Source organism: Rhincodon typus, chromosome 9 (genome assembly GCF_021869965.1).
Source record: "Rhincodon typus isolate 14 chromosome 9, sRhiTyp1.1, whole genome shotgun sequence".
Taxonomy (NCBI): Eukaryota; Metazoa; Chordata; class Chondrichthyes; order Orectolobiformes; family Rhincodontidae; genus Rhincodon; species Rhincodon typus.
The window spans coordinates 69,923,234-69,942,762 of NC_063340.1; the positions used below are offsets into that span (position 1 = coordinate 69,923,234).

Below are 19,529 nucleotides of genomic sequence, written 5' to 3' on the forward strand. Positions count from 1 at the left end.
TCGTGACATAAAAATATAGCAGCACAATTCTGGAAGTAATCAAAATACCCTACAGATGCAAAAATACCATTTTAAATTTAACTGAAAATTCTATATTGATTTCAAATCAAAGGACAGCTTGGAGACCTGGGACCACATGTAAACTGACATTTACTCCAATGTGCCAAGAGGTCTGATGTTACTTTTATCTCTTAAATATTTGAACTGTTAATCAAATATTTTACCCAAGCAACCTACAAGTTCCAACTGTCAACGACAAACAGAATTATGCCAGTTCTGACCAACTGATATGAAGACAAAATCCTCCAACAGGTAGGTAAATAATAAAGAAATATTACATGATCAGAATCCCTAAATTAAGTTGCCTTCTATTTCTTAGCCTGTTACTTGCATCAGTAGAATACTTTGTGTATCTTTTCTTTCATGTCTTGTGCAAGTATCATTACGTGGAACACAGCAGAAGATATGAACTGTGGGGCTTTGGATTATATGATGTTTAAAGAAAATGAATAAAACGTTGGGAGAAATTTGTAAACAAAGTAATCAAATAAGTGATTAGGGTTTCACAGTGGTGCATAACTGGGCAATGCTTCAGAGGAAAAATAAAGCAGTATTGGGAAAGAGATGCAGACTGAAAAACTGGACTTAAAGTTTAAAAGAACGCCCATGTTGGGAGCTACTGGATTTAGCCCAAGGAAGAAAGAGAACATTGAATTGATGGAATGAAACAAGCAGCATGCAGGGTTTAAAGCATTTGGCCAATTTAAAGTAGAAGAAAATACTGGATCTTTGAGGAATTGACGTCATGTAGGCAATTAGAAACAAAAGCACAGCCTTAGATTTAGTCATGAAAATTTTGCCATCAGCTGCCATCAGCACACCTGATTCCTTACCCAAGGAAATGTCACCAAGGGATTTAACAGAAGTGAATAAGGGGGTGGGCAAGGATGGTATTGCAGAAAGTGGTGCTGGAATACACAAGTGTGCAAAGAAAAACCCAACTGAGAATTTTCAGCAATTGCAACAATTGCACCAATATCTCCCATTGCTGTTATTAGAGTAATACAGCATTGCAACAGGTCCTTCAGCCGAAATTGTGTGATGGAATTGGACATCAGGAAGTAGTGGTGAAGGTAGGTATACATGTAGTTGTGAAGCAACCATATATTCAAGGACATTAAAGACAAGATGAAAATAAAGCTGGTTAACATGATAAACAGAAGTCAAGTGAGAGCTTTTAACACATGAATTAGCAATTGATACAAATGCTGAAGTGGATAGAATCAATTCTCATCAATATGGATAGGCTGTCAGCTAACAAGAGCAATTAGACATCATAAGCTGAGTTGAAGGGGAATTTTGAAAGTTCGGATGGTGGCCTTCGAAGTGGAGATAAGGTTTAAGTGGATGGTGAAAATATCAAAACATCAGATGCATGAATCAAAAGGCGGTTATCATATGATGGACTCAATTTGCCTTGGAGCCAATGAGCTTCACACGAGTATCAGAAGTGAAGAAAGTTTAAGAAAGTGGTTGTTTTATGTGAAGCAGTCCGTTTTTGTTCTTTGATCTGCAGAAAATGACCTTTGGATAACATTGAGCTGTCTAGCTGTGCATGCTGACTGGCATGTCAGAGCATTGACTTCCAGTTTTACAAGTCAGTGCTATGCATGGACCTTGTCGGTTTGTGAACTGAGAAAACAACATTAGAGGGAGCACTGCCTTTAGGTTGGAGGAAGGTTCAAATGCCATTGAAACTATTAACTGGAAGCGTTCATTCCTTTGCAACAATATCAGAAAGACAGACAGGACTGGTAAGGAGATTATGTACAAGCAATCTTGTAACATTGGAATAACGACCAGAACATTCACTCACCAAGTCTATTCTTAAATTCTCTTTTTAAAGATTGCCAGGCTTGTCTCAAATTATGGACTGTACGTAATCAAATCATTGATTTGAAACAATCAAAAATGGCATTACAAAAAGATATCCTCGTTCCAAAAGTTAATTGTTTCCAAGAATCTATTCACATGCAAACTTATTACCTTGAGGGTGAAAGATAAAGGCTTCGTTATGGAATTAGTAACGAAGAAGTAATACTAACTTTTAAAATACACAGATATCAGTACAATTTGCTAAATGTCTCCCGACTCACATCTAATACAGAATGTATGGCCTGAAGCAAGACAATGATGTCATATTCTGACCTGTGACAGAAAAATCAGATTGTTGGTTTTGATTCATCAATGAAAGAATTTTCATGACAAGCTGGATTATATTGTAAAGATCACCAAGGCTATTATTCATGATTAATTGTTACTTACGTTATAGTTGAGGAACAAATGCAGTCATTGTTAGAGTACAGAGTTCTAACTTTTTACAGATCACAAACTGAAGGATTTTGAAAGAGATACCAATCACTCCACAAAACAATTAAATGTAACAAATTGCAAGAAAAAAAAGCAAAATATGGCAGATAGAAGTTATCAAGCAAAACAGGAGACAAATGTATTAAACACAAAGGACAGACAATAACTTTGAAGACAACACAAACTAGCATATCATGCAAAAATGATTATTTTCACTAAGTTGACTGATCAACAGCGTGCTTCCAGTATTTTCTAATTTTGTTTTAAAAAAAACTATAAAATTGCACATTTACAGCCACCATTTTAGTTTGAATTCCAGGAACTGGCTCCTGGTGGCCTCAAAGCGAAGTGTGACTCCCCGATCTAGACAGACAACTTGTATATCTGAGCAGAACAGCGCAGCAAAATCTCAGAAATAGGTTCACCAATCTTCCAAACTAAAACATTAGTATAGAATAAATAAAATGAATTAGGTATTTTAAGAATTGGAAACCTGCTTACAAGAACACTCTAAATTTAGTTACAACAGTTTAACTAAACATCACACCTCAAAACATTGTTTTGAAAGATTTCTGTAGGATTAAGTCAAGACTAGGGATTCTGAGAAAGAGATTCTGAGGGTGAGTAAATGAAAAACAAAGTTAGTTAGAGCAACTTTTATTAAGTTTAAGAAATAGGGAAAAGAGTTCAAATCCTGTCCTGAAACTGAAGCCACTAGACTATGTTCGTTTTTATTTCTGAGTTTTCCAATACAGATCAGAAGGAAATTGAAGGCTGCAAGGGAACAAATTTTAAAAAATTGACCAGTAAAGTGGGATGACTTAATAATTATGACTTACCCAGCTTCCCATTGCTAAGTCGGTTTTGTTCCACTTGCCCTTTAAGAGACCTTACGGTCTTCAATTTGGCTTCCTGGCACTCAGCAATCTCACGAAGCTTTTGTAGCTTCTCTTGCTCTGCTGCCTGTTGCTCTCGATGGTCCTGCTGTTTCAGGTATCTCAGATGCTGTTCCTAAGAATCCAGTGTGGAAAGGAAAGAAAAGAAAAGAAAAGAAAATAAACAGATATTACATGCGAAGAGCAAAAATATCAGACTTGTGTTTGGAGGCAAACTTAGGGAACAGAACACTTGATTTCAGAACTTCAAACTGCTATATCAAACAGCCTCCTCCTTCTATGACAGGAGACAATTTAAGATCAAAGAAACATTCAAGAACTAAGAACACAAGAAATAGGAGGGGTAGATTATACAATGTCAAGTCTATTCTGCCATTCATTTTCATCAGAGCTGATCTCAGGTTTCAACTTCACTTGCTTGCCTATTCTTCATATCCCTCAATTCTTAGAGACTGAGGATGCATCAATCTCATCTTTCAAAGCACTTAATGATGGTATATCTACAACCTTCAGAAGGAGTAAAATTACTAAGATCCAAAACCCTTTGAATGAAGTCATTTCTCAACAAGTCTCAATTTCTCAACTCCTGATCTAGAGACTGCTCCCTAATGTTTTAGACTTCACAATCAGTGGAAATAATCTCAGCGTTTACCCCATCAAACCCTTTCAGAATTATTTCAGTTTCAACTAGATTACTCTCATTGTTCTAAATCCAACTATATAGACCCAATTTCCTCAGCCTTTTATCACAGGACTATCCCCTCTACCCAAGGATTATTTCACCAAACCTTATATTCTATTTTAGAAGACAATAAAATTTGTAAATGACCATTGCTACTATTGAAAGACACTGAATTCATCCATAAAGCATTTTTCTTTGATGCATTATTCATTGACAAACTGTAAAACATATTAGGTGTTCATCCACTGATATCAGTAGGAATAATTTCCAGGTTGCAAAGTGGTTGCCACACAATCTCAATGCAAGTAATTTATAGAGATAATCTGTAATCTGTTAACAAACACAGATTCTGTCTGGTCCCAAAAGATTATTGTAAACACAGGAATGAAATTGGGAAAGAAATGCTCTCTCGGCAAGGCCAGAGTCAAAAACTGCTTAACGACTTGAATGGTAAGGAACAACTTATGCTATCAGACACACTGATCAATTTTCCACAAAAAGTTGTAAAGGTAGCGTTAGTATAGCGCCCTCCATTGGACAAATAATACAATTTCAACCGACTCAAAAGATCTGTTAGTATTTAAAATGCAACCAACCAGAATTTTAAGATTAACAAAGTTTGTAGATGACAAATTTTGCAAGTCTTGTGAACAGTGTGGAGGATAGGATAGATTTCAATCTAAAGCAAGGAGGTTGACAGAATGGGGAGACACATGGAGATTCAATTTAACGTAGAAAATTGTGTCAAGTGATAGATGCTGTAGGAAGAATGAGAAAGGCAATTCTAAAAAGGCTTCAGGAGCAGAAAGACTTAAGAGCACATATACTGAAATTTATGAAGGTGAAAGACAGGCTTACAAGTAATTAGTGAGGCATATGGGATCCTGTATTTTGTAAATCAAGGCATTGCGTACAAAAGCAAATAAGTTGAAAATTAAATCCACTAAATATGAAAACAAAAACTTTTACAAAACACCAGTTCAGCCCCAATTCGATTATGTCAAATTCTGGGCATCACAATTTAAGAGGGATGTGAAGGCACTGGAAAGAATGCAAAAAACATTTTAAGAATGATTCTAGGAATGATAGGATTCAACTACATGCATAGATTGGTCACACTGAGGCTGCTCTACTTCCAGAAGGGAAAATTGAAAGAAAATGTGCTAAAACTGTTTAAAATAATGAGGTGTCAGGACAGACTAAGCTGGCACAAACTGTTGCTGTTGCTGGAAGGGCCGATAACCATAGCTGTCAAGTTAATGTGATCAGCAAAGAACTACAGGTGACATGGGCAAAATTTTTACTTTAATTCAATAAGCATTGAGGATCTGGAATGCATTGCCTGAGACTGCTGTGGTGCTATATTCAATTGTGGCTTCCAGAAGGGAATTGTATTAATTATCTGAAGAGAAAAAAATTGCAGGCCTACACGGAAAAGCCAGGGGAGTTAGATGAGTGGGGAGAGACGAGTGATCAACTGGCCTCCTTCTGAGGTATAACCATTTTATGATTCTACTGATTTCAGAACACTAAAACTGAACCATTTTAAGAAATATTTTAACAAGAATGTGGAAAAGCAAAAATCAAATCCTCAATCACACAGTGGAGTCACACCATCTGATCATTCAGCCACAAATCAAACATGTAACAAATGGCACAAACAACTTGGGATTTTTAAACCATTCCAAGATTCCCTAACAATTCTTGCTTCCTTTTTCTTCTGTAAGCATGAATGTTCACTAACTTTCACAGCACCAAACGTCTCAAAGAAATTTCAGAGGGAATGGAGTATCTAAGCAGGAAGATTTTGCTAAACTACACAAGGTAATTGTCAAATCGCGGTTGGAACATTGAACAGTTTTGAACCACTAATTTAACGAAAAATACACTGGGATTAGAGGTAGTTCACAGAAAATTCACAATGCTGGTACCAGAAATGGATTGTCTTATGAGGGGAGGTCAAGTAGATTGGACCTCTGCTCATCTGAATATAGTAGATTGAAAGGCTACCTTTGTGAAACATACAGGTAGGAAAACGGAGTTGAGGATTCACAGATCAACTATGATTTCATTGAATGGCAGAGCAGACTTGATGGGCTAAAATGGCTTACCCCTACGTTTTACAGTCTTATGACAGAAAAAGCTGCAGGAACAGCAAGAGTGAAAAATATGAATGTTTTTACCAAGAAGCAAATATATTGAAGTCACCTATGACACAGGTCAAGGAAACAGTGGATGCCTATGAGGTAAGAAACTGTGGTTCAGAGCAGAATGAGAATCACAAAGTTTTAGATGAAGCCAGGTATGAAGAGGAAAATGAATAGTCAAGACATCAAAAAGTATACATCCAAAGGCAACATAACTGAAATGCAACCAGTGCAAACAGAAGAAAATTTAAACACTGTCATCATAGCAAGGTATCAAGACGAAATCAGGAACAAAAACAAAGTTGCTGGAAAAGCTCAGAAGGTCTGGCAGCATCTGTGAATTTAAAAACATTGTTATTGTTTCGGGTCCGGTGCCCCTTCCTCAGAACACAGACGAACTTAGGTACGTCTTCACATGGAAGTGAGGCAAAAGAAATAGATAAAAGGTCGTTTTGGACTGTTCTCACCTGGCTTTAAAATAATGATTATGTACATGTACCTTTGTTGCCAACAGTTGCTGCTGCGAATCGATTTGCTGTTGCTGCCGAGTTGCCATTTCTTGCAGTTCAGCAAGCGTCATGTCCATACGTGGCCCACTAACCTGCAAAGCATGAAGACCGTAGTGCCTTAATCAAAATTCCAACTTTGCTCAGTGTACATTTTTAACAATATTACCAATACCACTCAATTCATTAATTTTAACAACTTAGCTGATATCCTTTGTTTTCCTACCACTAGTTCCTGTTTGTAGTCCACATTACTCAGTCATAAAGTCATACAGCATGGAAACAGACTCTTTGTCCAACTAGTCCATGCTGACCATAATCCCAAACTAAACTAGACCCACTTGCTTGCGGTTGGCCCACATACATCCAAACATTTCTTATGCACGTACTTATCCGAATGTCTTTTTAATGTTTTAACTGTACCCACACCCACCACTTCCTCTGCAAGTTCATTCCACATACAAACCATGTTGTGTGAACAAAAACGGCCCTCATGTCTTTTTTAAAATCTTTGTCCTTCCACCTTAAGAATATGACCCCTAGTCTTGAAAGCCCCCACTTCAGCGGGGGAAAAGAAAATTCTTTGCTATTCACCTTACATTTACCCCTCATGATTTTATAAAACTCTATAAAGGTCGCCCCTCAACATCCTACGCTCCAGTGAAAATGTCCCAGCCTATCCAGCCTCTTCTTGTAACTCAAACCCTCCATTCTCGGCAACATCCTGGTAAATCTTTTCTGAACTGTCTTCAGATTAACAATATCCTTTCTATAACAGGCTGACCAGAACTGGACACAGTACTCCAGAAGAGGCCTCACCAACGTCCTGTACAAACGCAGCTACTATACTCAAAAGGTCAGAGCAATGAAGGCAAGACTGCTAAATGCCCTCTTAACTACTCTGTCCAAGCAAATTTCAAAGAATTATGTACGTGAACCCTTATGTCTCTCTGTTCTACAACATCCAATGCCCTACTCTGCTTTCTACATTTCTTACTTTTATAAGAGGGAAGTATTATTCAGCTCTTGTCAGCTTTTCAGAAAATGAACAAAGCCAATAACAAGCATGCTTGCATACAGTAGATTTGTTGCATAAATGCACTTATTCATATTCATTTATGTTGCATTTTTTCTTTAACTTCAAACTGATTTGATTGTCTTTCTTTTTTACTTAGCAAACAGAAATCTTTGTTTTCAAATTATTGTTCTCCACATAAACTTTGAGGGGATGCAATATTCTTCCCTGACGTATTTTTGTTCTCTTTTCTTCAACTGATTCAATATCTGTGCTAATACATGTTTCATGAAATTACATTATACCCATGAAACCTCGGTCACGTCACAATGCCAGGTATCCTCATTCATGGGCCATTCACCACTGATCTAACTGTTTACTTTCAATACAAAGTCTATGGCTTCTGTATAAATTTAAAAATCCAATGGCTTAAGTTTTTCAACGGTTTAGATGGTGAGTTCTTGATATTTCTGTCATTACTCCTTCAAAATGGACCACAAAGTCTGGATATAGTGTGGGTGCAGAAATCCTGAAATTGCAGCCAATCACTCTCTGCTGCTCTATCCCCATCCCACCACCAGTAATCAATAAAATGAGCTGATTTGGCAATAACTTCCCCTTCTCAGTTCTGTATCACTGTTAGAGACTCCAAAAATCACATCTCATTTGTTCAGGTAAAACTGTCAATTTTATTTTAATCTGATTCATTGCTAACTAACAGATTTGAAAATGTCATGTTTGTGGAGTCTTCTTAAATGTCTCCATATTGATTAAATTATTAGATTTTTTATTTGAAAATATTTTTGTTTTACAATTTCTTTTACAATATTTTCTCCTGTATTTTTGACTGATGGGCATGTCGCAAATTTTAATTTACTCTGGAAAATTTTTCAAAAGCAACTGTTTCCTGTTTGGCTGTGAATGAGAATTCTTTAATATGTGACTGGCTGCTTGGACAGCACAATGACATAATTGCAGCTCCATGATCCCAATTAAAGAACACAATAAGCCACTGTACAAGGCAAGAGGAAAAGGTAAAACTGTCAAAAATGATTGTTCAATCTCAAGGAGAAAGATATATTTCTTAAGACGTAAAGGAATCAAAAGATATGACAATGAAGCAGGAACAGGGCATGATCACACTGAATGGTGGAGCAGGAGCTGGCTTGAAGGACCAAATGGCCTACTCCTGCTGCTATATTTTCAAACAAAAAACGCTCTTTGAAGTCAGCAGCCAGTGCGCTTATTTTGCTGCAAAACTTAGGCTAATATTCAGATTATTCCACTTGTTGTAATTAATATAAAAGAAGTCAAAAATGGAAAAGTCACAGGCAACAAGCAAGGAATGATATACTGGTGAACAGAAGATATGAGTAAAACAATGGATGAGTGAAACCTAAGTTAGGCAATGGAGCAATATTTAAGAAAGTTAAAATGAATGTATAACATTGCACAAAGGAACACGAACTGAGACAATTACAACAAATACTTTTCTAGAACATCTCATTAACAGGTCTATACAGGTCAGTGTTGCTAGATCTGGCTTGGAGTAATAAGACGGATTGGGTAAATTCAATTCAAAAACCGTATTAACAGACTGGGTTAGGGCATACTTTAGAAAGGTGAGGAAATAGCTGGCTGAGGTAAGGTGGTGACACAAGTACATTAGTGGGTCAGGAACGAGAAAAAAAAAAGTACGTCATTTAGCCCTTAGAGCCTGCTCCATTATTAAATAAGATTGTAGCTGATCCGATTTTAACCTCATCTGTACATACCCCCGATAACTTTTCATTCCCTTGTTCATCAAGGATCATCTACCTCTGCCTTAAAATATTTCAAGATTCTACAGCTAAAGCCTTCTCAGGATAGGAAGGCTTAATAATTTTCAGATTGTCAAATGTTCCCCTTCAATTATTCACATCCACACAGCTTCCTGCAAGTATGAAATTTTCTGGTATTCTGATCCATGCCAGTAAACAGGACACTGACAAAATTGATTCATTTTCCATGTGAACTTTAATGTTGTTGTGAAGTGCTATGTTACAATAGAGACAAACAAGCCCACAGATTCTTCACATAGTCTTCTCAAAGATGACGCTTGAAAAACCCAATGAAACAATGAGAAAATTTTGTACTTCACTGCAGGGTTTGCAACAACAAACCTATTCCTACGACCTCACCATTTTAGCTTAATGTGGAAACAACAAATATAATCACTGCTTTTAAATAGCGGCACATAATCTTGAATCAGATACATTAACAAGTTAATTGGTTTTGACAACAGCAAAATTGTTTTGTTTTTTTTGGTTGTATTTAGAAAAATCACTTCACCATCAGCATGGGGATAATGCCGCTTTAATGACATCAGGATGCCACTGTAAGTGATTGATTTTGTATACATAATTTATAGGTAACCATCCTCTAAATACTGAAATTCAGTGGATAAATTACTGTTCTTTATGGATATGGTTGCTGAAGTTTCAGTTTTGGGTTCAATTTCCTCCAGTTTATTGACCACTTTTAAATAGATTCTTTAGATTGTTGCCAAATTACACTGCCAAGTAATGGACTTTGTCTTAAAAGCAGACAGCATGCTGTGAGAGTTGTGATTAGCATCCTACTGCATTGGCTGATTTAGCGCAATGCTGACTGATAGCAGTGTCAATAAAAATGCTGCTTTTTCTACTAAAAAGAACAATAACTACACAATCAGCCAGGATATGGAACCTCTATAAAAAGGTCACAAGGGGTTTGCATGAATTATTACTTTTATACCTTTATTGTCTAAGTTGAAATTAGTCTGCAAGCTACAAGTGAATTGGTATATCTAAAATCTAAACTTTTATCCAACTTCAACACAAATTCTTTTCAATTAATTTTTAAAATCAGAAATAAGATTACCCTGTCCATTTTTCTTCAATTTTACTTGCCTACTTCTATTCTACATTGGAAAGTCTGATGGACCAAATAAGGAAAGGGAGACATTTCATTTCTTTCAATTCCTGGAGACAAATATATTGTGCTAACAAAATATACATTGAGGAGAACCTTCAGGAAAGCAAAGTCAGTTTATATTGGCAGGCAGAGTGGGGGCAACTGAAGTAGAAAAAAAAATAAAGAAAATTTAGAATCATAATACCACAAAAACAAACGAACATTAAATCTTATAAAAATGAACATTTGACTCTACTTACACCATTTTCCACCTGTCTATCCATAATACCCTGGACTCTATTTCTCTTCAGCGTTGGATCCTGGAGTCTCAAACAGCCTATGGGAAAAAATAGTTTCAACATAAATACAGTCACATTGAATAATCAAATTCATTGTGTTCAGCAGCTGTAATTTCTGACTCCACCCAGAAGCAATTGTTTGGCAGATGCAAAGTTTCGTCATTGCACAACATTTTGTTCCCGATGAAATCTAACTAGATCTGGGCGAAGGTGGATGATTGCACTGAAAGTAAAATATCAAAATTCACAGCAAACTGAAAAAAGCGAAGTATAAATCTTTATTTATTCACTCGTGGGACATGGGCACTGCTAGCTGACCAGTAATTATTGTGCATCCCTAGTTGCCCCTGAGAAGGTGATGTGAACTGCATTCTCAATTCCTGCAGTTCATGCGCTACAGGTTTATTCCAAATCCGTTCCAACGAATCTAGCTCCGTCTCTAGCTACCTCCCTCTGGGTCCTCACTTCACACATCTCCAGTCTTATGCAGAAGTGTTGAGTGGATGATTGCTTTTATTTCAAAAATATAGTTAGTTCCTAAAAATATCTTTAGAGACACTCAGTCACTGGAGCAGCTGGGTTCTGTACAGTCTTGACACATTGAAAACAAACACTGGGAGTTTGACTCTCCCAACAGTTCCAACAACCCAAAGGCATTTCTTACTTATGCAACATATTATTTACATATATTTGAGGCACTGGGAAGGTCCATTAACTAAATGGACCCCCACTGTACTTTGGCCAAAAGACCTTCGATGGTGGTCTTTCCTTTGAGGCAGTATTGTATAAGAAAGAAATGCTTTGGGTTTTTTTGTTCTCCATTCTTGAAGACTGTACAGAATCAAAGCGCTTTAGTCCCTATGTTTGTATAAAAAGATTACAAAGTATGTTTTCGAAATTAAAAAACATCCCTCAAAGGAAAGACCATCTATTTAGTAGATGATTATTCTCAACAGTTCTCCAAGACTTCCACCACCACATACAGCCTTAAAAAAAACTGTCGAGTTTACTGCACAAGGCAAAAATCAAAAACCCTTTACAGGGTTGAGAGCACCTATGGCTCAGAACTAGTCAAACCATTATTTAAGCTGATCCAATAGAACATCCATCAATTTAGGAAGAATACTGCTCTGGTACTGCTCACGAACAGCACGACTCCTCCAGCTAATAACAATTATTAGCCTATTCCTAATAAGCAAACCAATAAAAGGTATTGTTAGTGCTATAGTACCATTTACTCATCAATAAAGCGCTCATCAATAGTCAGTTGGACTTGACCAGTTCCACACAGCACAGCGTCTTTTCAGCTGTGACCTAAACATGAATAGATCAAGAACAGAAAGCAAAAAAACAAACAGGATTTTGAAATGAAGAATGAAGCACAACAGCAGCATTAGACTTGGAGAAATGGGTTTAATTTACATCATTGTTTAGCTTAAACCCAAATACAAAGAACAATGTGAATACGTTAAGTGCCTTAATAAGACATTACTCTGAAGTAAAATAAAACAGCAGAACTCAGACATTTAAGAGCTAAAGAAATCATAAATACAAATGGACAAATCATCGTTTTATCAAAATCCAACATACATACAAATACATCTTCGTAGTACAGCACAATTCAACAAAGAATTTATTATACAAAGTAGGTACACCTGAGGCAAGACCAGCTTCTTGCATTCAGCTCTTGTAAAAAGTAAACTGTTTTGATTGGAGAGTCTAAGGGCAGACTTTTAAATTATTCATGAATTAATCCAGCTTTTTGCCACGCATCAAGTGGGGGAAATAAAACTATGGATAAGCTGAAGAAAAAAAAGTTGAACCTGAGGGGACTTTCGTGCATTAGCATGGTGAACAATCTCTATTGTGCTCATCTCAGTAGTCAGAAATAGCATTGTTACTTTACTATTATCATTAGCCATCCTATTGTAACATTAACATGGACCCTCATAAGGATGGTCTGAAGAACTTGCTTCTTCCTTGAAAGGAGGCCTGAACAGAATCCATCCACCACCATCCCCCTTAGCTTTGCTGACTAATTTTAATAATTTGCTTTTAAGTCATCTCACTGTTTCCAGGCTAAAAGGGGTGGTCCTAATTATGCCAGTCTCTTTGTGGGGTCTGTGAAACCAGTCTTTGTTCCAGTACTACTCGGGCATCCTTCCACAAATCCTTCGCTGGTACAATGATATCATCAGCCCTGCTTTGCTCTCATTCGAAGTTGGAAAAATTAATCAGTTTTGCTTCCAATTTCCAATGTTACCTCACTGTCACCTGGTCCATCTCCGATTCTTCCCTTCCTTTTCTGGACTTCACCGTTTCTATTTCTGGGGATAGGCTGTCTGCTAATATCCATTGCAAACTCACTGACTCCCATAGCTACCTTGATTACACTTCCCCAAACTCTTATTCCTGCAAGAATTGCATTCTATTCTCCCAGTTTCCCTGATTCTGTTGCTACTGATTTAACAATTCCACCTTCCACGGATGGCATGCCTTCCTTTTGTCATTAAACGAGAATTCCATCCCGTCCCCCCACCCAACCACAGTTGACAGGGCTCTCAAGTTGTGTCTGACCCATTGCCTACACTTCTGCCCTGACCCCTTCCGCTATCTTACAAAACAGTGGGATTCAAGCTTGTCCTCACTTCTCACCCTGCCAATCTTGATCAAAACATAATTTTCTGCCATCTCCAGGGTGCCACCAACAAAAACATTTTCCCCTCCCATCCACTGTCTGTTTTCCCCTAGATCCATTCCCTCCAGGACACTCTGGTCTACTTCTTCACTTCCAACACTCCCTCACTCTTCCCACGCAATCAGAAAAAGCGTGACGCTTGTCTTTTTACCTCCTCCTTGTCCATCATCCCAAACACTTTCCAGATAAGGCAGTGATTTACTGGTACTCCTTCCAATCTCGGATTGTCTGCTGTATTCACTGCACACAACACAGTCTCCTTTATATTGTCAAGACCAAAATACACAACACCTCCACTCTGTCCCCAAGAATGACCCCAACCTTTCAAATGCTTGGCACTTCAACAAACCATCTTTCCCCATGCTGACATTTCCATCCTAGGCCTGCTACAGTGTTCCAATGAAGCTTAAGGCAATCTCGAGGAAGAGCACCTCTTTTTACACTTAGACACTTTACAGCATTTCAGGACTCAACAGTTCAACAATTTCACAACACGAACACTATCCATCGCGCACGCTCACTCACACAAAGTAGTTATTGACTACAGCCTTTTTAATCATTCACGGGATACGGGTGTCGCTGGCTAGGCAGCATTTATTGCCCATGAATGAATAAATGGACTACAGGCAACAACTTCATAACCTCCAGTCTCCTGATACTAGTTTGTGTTGTGAACGTTGCAAACTACAATAGGTCAGGCCAAGTACGGATTTGTAGAATTATGTTAACTAAGTTCTTTACGTATAAACTTTTAATTTTAAGTACAAATATTGTCCATGATAAGAAGAAATATTACTTAAGAGGCTAGGGCAATCAGTGTCAAATAATTCAATCAATGCAATTAATTGAAAATCCTTGCTATCCCAAATATCTTTCCATGGCCTTGATCTAGTTTAGCTTGTATCCATCTCAACTTAGTATTGCTTTTTGCTGACTTCAATCTTCTGGTGCAAGCTTCTCATGTATATTATCTTTTCTATTACCTTTTGTTACAAGGTCATTATTGCTCACAGTAGCATTGCAGTTGATGCTATGCCATTTCAAAGAGCAGTTAACAGTCAACCATATTGCTGTCACCTGGAGTCATTGGTAAGTGCAGCAAAAGCTCATCAGTGAATGAGATGCAATTTTAGGATTTGCATTGGTATACTAAAGTTGTATGTTAGACTTTCATATCCAAATCTTGTAACGTGACTGAGAAAAGAGTTCTGAACGCCTTCTACCATTTGGGTATAAACTTCAAAATTATTCTCACACGTGAATTCTGAAATAAACTGCTGATTAAAATTCTCAAAACAGGAATCCATATCAATGTGGAATCAATTGCGCCTCAGACGTCAGTTCTCACTGTACTACATTTCTAAATTCAAGAATAAATATGAATCACCCTATTTAAGACATGCTTGTGCCAACGATCCTAAAAAAAATTACTCGTACTTCTCAACTGACTACAATAGTTCTTTAGTCATTTGTAAAAACTGTTGTCTGTTGTAATGATCATGAAAACTCTACTTTAAAAATCTGGCAAGCTGCATCAGACTAGATTTACTTATTTTATTTATCCACTAGAAACTAATTCCCGGAGCTATCATTGCATATAACGGAAAATATGAAAACTGAGTTGGAAAGTTTGAAAATAAAATTAATTATCTGAAAGTGAACTGATTCCCATCTATGAAAAAGATCCATTAAATTGGGCTAAACAAATGTGACACAAATCTTACCTGTATCCCTGGTTGCGCTTGGTGGACGCTCATGGCGCAGATAGAAACAAACGTCATTTCTTTGAACACCCCACTGTTGCAGAATATCATATATACGTTCATTATCTGCTATGACACGCTCTACAAAGAAGAATAATTAAATTACTTCTGTTCCATGTTACCGTCTACTACTAAAAAGTGTTTCCAACCTACAAATCGTGACATTTCATTCTTTAAAGACCAAACATCGCATCATCTTAACTTTCTGAATTTTTGATTGCAGACTGAACTGGGTGAAGTTAGAAGCCCTGCTTTTCAGACTCAGAGCTGGTTTCATCCCACAACCGAGTGAAAGCCAGTGCACAGGGGCAAAAGAGAAGGAGCTAGAAAAGGAAGGTGGGTTGAGAGAAAAGGGAAAGAGCGAGACAGAGCGCACGCGAATTGCGGGAGGTGGGGTGGAGAGGCAAAACAAAGATGGACGGTGGGGGATCCGAGATGGATGGATGGCGAGAAGAGAGTCCAGTTGCAGACGATCGAACCAAGTGGTTGACTGGTGTGGGAAATGATGATCCATTGCCCATAACAAAAAAACCTTTTGCCTGCCAACAACGGTGTGACTGACTTCTAGGTAGTTCAACAGTTCATGGGCATGAACGAGGCGGCTGAAGGCATCAGATCTCCCGAAATAAAAGAACCGTCATTCCTCTGCAACAAGAGCCTCCTCAAACCTGAAGAAAGTTTATTTCCCTCATCAATCGCAGTAAACTGTACCTTTTAACAAAGAAGTCAGAGACATCAGAACTGGTGCCCGTGCATCATGCAAGCAAAGTAGAATTACTGGAGAAGATAGATCAAGGAGCAGTAGATACTGACAAGCAGAAAGGATCGCCTCAGCGAAACCTACAGGGAACCAGTGATCATCCTTCCAAGTCTCTCTCTCTGCCCGTAAAACACTTTTTGTGTTTGTATGTTTCTGTAGGGCAAGTTTTATAAATGAGTTAGAGTTTTAACTGGAGTCTTATGCTGATGGTTCATAACTGTAGGTGCGTAGCTAGAAAATATTTGTTATAAATGATAATTCTTAAGTACAAAACCTGGTCCGTGCTTTCTGTTAACCTGGATCTAGAAAGACAGATAAAACGCGGAATCTTGTGTACTTTAAAATCTAACTTTTGTGACGACACAGAGAACAGCAGGGTTCAATTTCTAGCACATTACTTCACTGAGGCAATAAGAACACCTACGATGTACAAAGTATCTGTTAGTTTAATGAATTATTCTCAATAACAAATTGATAATAAATATTGGAATTTTGTTTAGCATTTCACCCATAAAAACTGCACTAAGCTGACAGTTTGTTCTCAAGTGCTTCCAGTTAAGATAGGTTGCTACCTACCCTGTACTGCTAAAACATGTAACTGCTCCCTAGGATTCATCAGCAAGCTATTTCAAGTTAACTGGTTCAATTTTTTTGGCATTTGCTAATGTCTGTTAATTTGAAACAGCCCCAGTACTACTTTGTATACAGAACATACTGCAAAAAGGCTGTTTGTGTTGTGTTCCAAAAGAAAAAAAAAAGTCAATGGGACAATCCAACAAAATAGCTTGAACATTTGTAGTAGCTGAACAGATTTCACTTACCAGCACCATGCCAACGCTCAGCCAAATAACAGTCTCTCTCTCCTGGTTCTTTGCAATAGCCAATAACATCTCGACATGTGGTATCTGGAGTGATTGGTACCTCTGTGTAATGCTGATCATTGTTCCTCAGGTACACAGTGAGAAACATCTACATCAAGCAAAGGGAAAAGCTTTACTCGGATCAATTTTTTTCTCAACACTGCCAAGCTCATAATGAAGTTCACGTAATTCCATATTTAGTCCAAACATCAAGTTGGTCCATAATGCTAAAATTATCCATGATCAGCATCAATCTTTTACAGTGAACAACCAAAAGCCAACTACTTGCACAATATTAGCTCATGGGTTGGCAAACAATTTAGAATCTTAAGAACATGGCAAGTAAATGTTTCATATGGATGAAATGCAAATCAAATTGGTTGTTTTCTCTTGGGAAGGCGATGGCCTAGTGGTATTATCGCTGGACTGTTAATCCAGAGACCCAGATAATGGTCTGGGGACCCGGGTTCGAATCCCACCATGGCAGATGATGGAATTCGAATTCCACAAATATCTGGAATTAAGAATCTAATGATGACCGTGAATCCATTGTCAATTGTCAAAATTTAAAAACCCATCAGGTTCATTAATGTACTTTAGGGAAGCAAACTGCAATCCTTGCTTGGTCTGGCCTACATGTGACTCCAAACCCACAGCAACGTGGTTGACTCTTAACTGCCCTCTGGGCAATTAGGGATGGGCAACAAATGCTGCCTGGCCAGTGACGCCCTCTTCCTGTGAATGAATATAGAGGAAAAATAAGCCTCGAGCGTGGTTGGAGCTGCAGTTATCCAGGCAAGTGAAGACATGTCATCATATGGTTAACAACGCTTGTAAATGGCTGGAGGGATGTGAAGAGTCAGGTGAGTTGATCACCACTGAACTTCCAGACTCTGACCTCTTGTAGATATTATGACGGATTCCATTTCTGGTCAATGGTAACCTTCAGCATCTTGTTTCTATGGGATTCAACAGTCATAGTTAAAGAGGGAAGGACGTCAGGTCATGCGGTTGCAGATTTTGGATGAATACTATTCTGGAGTTGCCAATAGCCTCCAGTGTCCATAATACCCAATGTTACATTGCTAGGATAGATCTAGCAACTTACAGTAGTGATATCAGAAAACATGATGGGGGGTATCTTATGAAAGGGATGCTCCCCCTAGCTGGAGTGTCTTGAACTAGGGGTTTTCAGATTAAGGGATCTATCATTTAGGACTGAGATGGAAAGAAACGTCTTCATTCAGGGTTCTGAATCTTTGAAATTATATACACCAGATACAGTGGATACCTCAGTTATGGAAGCCAATTGGAACAAAGATCACATTATTTTTGGATACCAAAGGAATTAAGGGCTAAGTGGTAACATGGGAAGGTGGAACTGTAGATTATCCATTAACTTGCTGAATGGTGATATAGGATTGAAGGATCAATGGTGCTCCCTTGGAACCTCCCAGCAAATCAGGCAGTATTTACGGAGCACAAAACAGTTAATGTTTGAAGTAGATGAATTTTCACAATATGTTCTTCACCCTCAGTACCATTCAACCATAACCCCTCTCCTTTTCAAGGCTTTGGCATTCTGCCTAAAGTTTGGTCTCCAGAATTGCTCATAGCTCTCTGCCGGAGGCCTAACTATTGAATAATGTAAATCCAGTTAACTGACTTTTTTTTTTAAGATTCAATATCACTATTTATATTACCAATTACGACTTCATTAATTTAATCTGCCACTTTTACAGATGACCGGTGTCCCCACTAGATCTTTCTTCTACCAAATAAATGCAGCAGCAATTACCTCAAGTGAAAGCTTTTTGAGAGGAAGAATAAGACTCCAGACACAATTAAATTCCACCGGTGATGTTCCTTCCTGTTTCACAGTCAGCCCATATCTTCTTTAAGTCTGCCACTATTCTCTTCACACAACTACAATCACAGCAGCAAGACTACTCCAAGACCTACATCTGGTTTCTCTAATAAAAGAGATAGAGAGATTCTGACTCAATATGTAGATAGGCCGACTAAAGGGGAGGCCATATTGGATTTGGTGTTTGGCAACAAACCAGGCCAGGTGTCAGATCTCTTGGTGGGAGAGCATTTCACTGATAGTGAGCATAACTCCCTGACCCTTACTACAGTCATGGAGAGGGATAGGAGCACACAGTATGGGAAAGTATTTGACTGGGGGAGGGGGAATTACAATACTATTAGGCTAGAACTGCGGAGCATAAATTGGGATTAGATGGTCTCAGGGAAATGCAGAACAGAAATGTGGAGATTGTTGAGGGAACAGTTGCTCTAAGTACTGGATAGGTTTGTCCCATTGAGGCAAGGAAAGGATGGTAAGGTTAAAGAACCTTGGATGACAAGACATGTGGAATGCCTAGTCAAGAGGAAGAAGAAAGCTTACTTAAGGTTGAAGAAGCAAGGATCGGACAGGGCTCTAGAGGTCTACAAGATAGCCAGGAAGGAACTGAAGAATGGACTTAGGAGAGCTAGAAGTGGGTATGAGAAAACGTTGGCGGGTAGCATCAAGGAAAACCCCAAGGCTTTCTATACTTATGTGAGGAACAAGAGGATGGCCAGAATGAGGGTAGGG

At 38.1% G+C, this 19,529-nt stretch overlaps 1 protein-coding gene across 1 annotated transcript in view; it reads right to left on the reverse strand.

The window, feature by feature from the left end:
* LOC109933188 (apoptosis-stimulating of p53 protein 2) overlaps positions 1–19,529 on the reverse strand; it is a 49,556-nt gene that overhangs the window by 13,386 nt on the left and 16,641 nt on the right. Inside the window, exons 2-6 of the mRNA XM_048601344.1 lie at positions 16,892–17,039; positions 15,272–15,391; positions 10,811–10,887; positions 6,595–6,696; positions 3,210–3,381 (exon numbers count right to left, since the gene is read on the reverse strand). Of these exons, the coding sequence (XP_048457301.1) occupies positions 3,210–3,381; positions 6,595–6,696; positions 10,811–10,887; positions 15,272–15,391; positions 16,892–17,039 (619 nt within the window). The remainder of the gene's footprint in view (positions 1–3,209; positions 3,382–6,594; positions 6,697–10,810; positions 10,888–15,271; positions 15,392–16,891; positions 17,040–19,529) is intronic.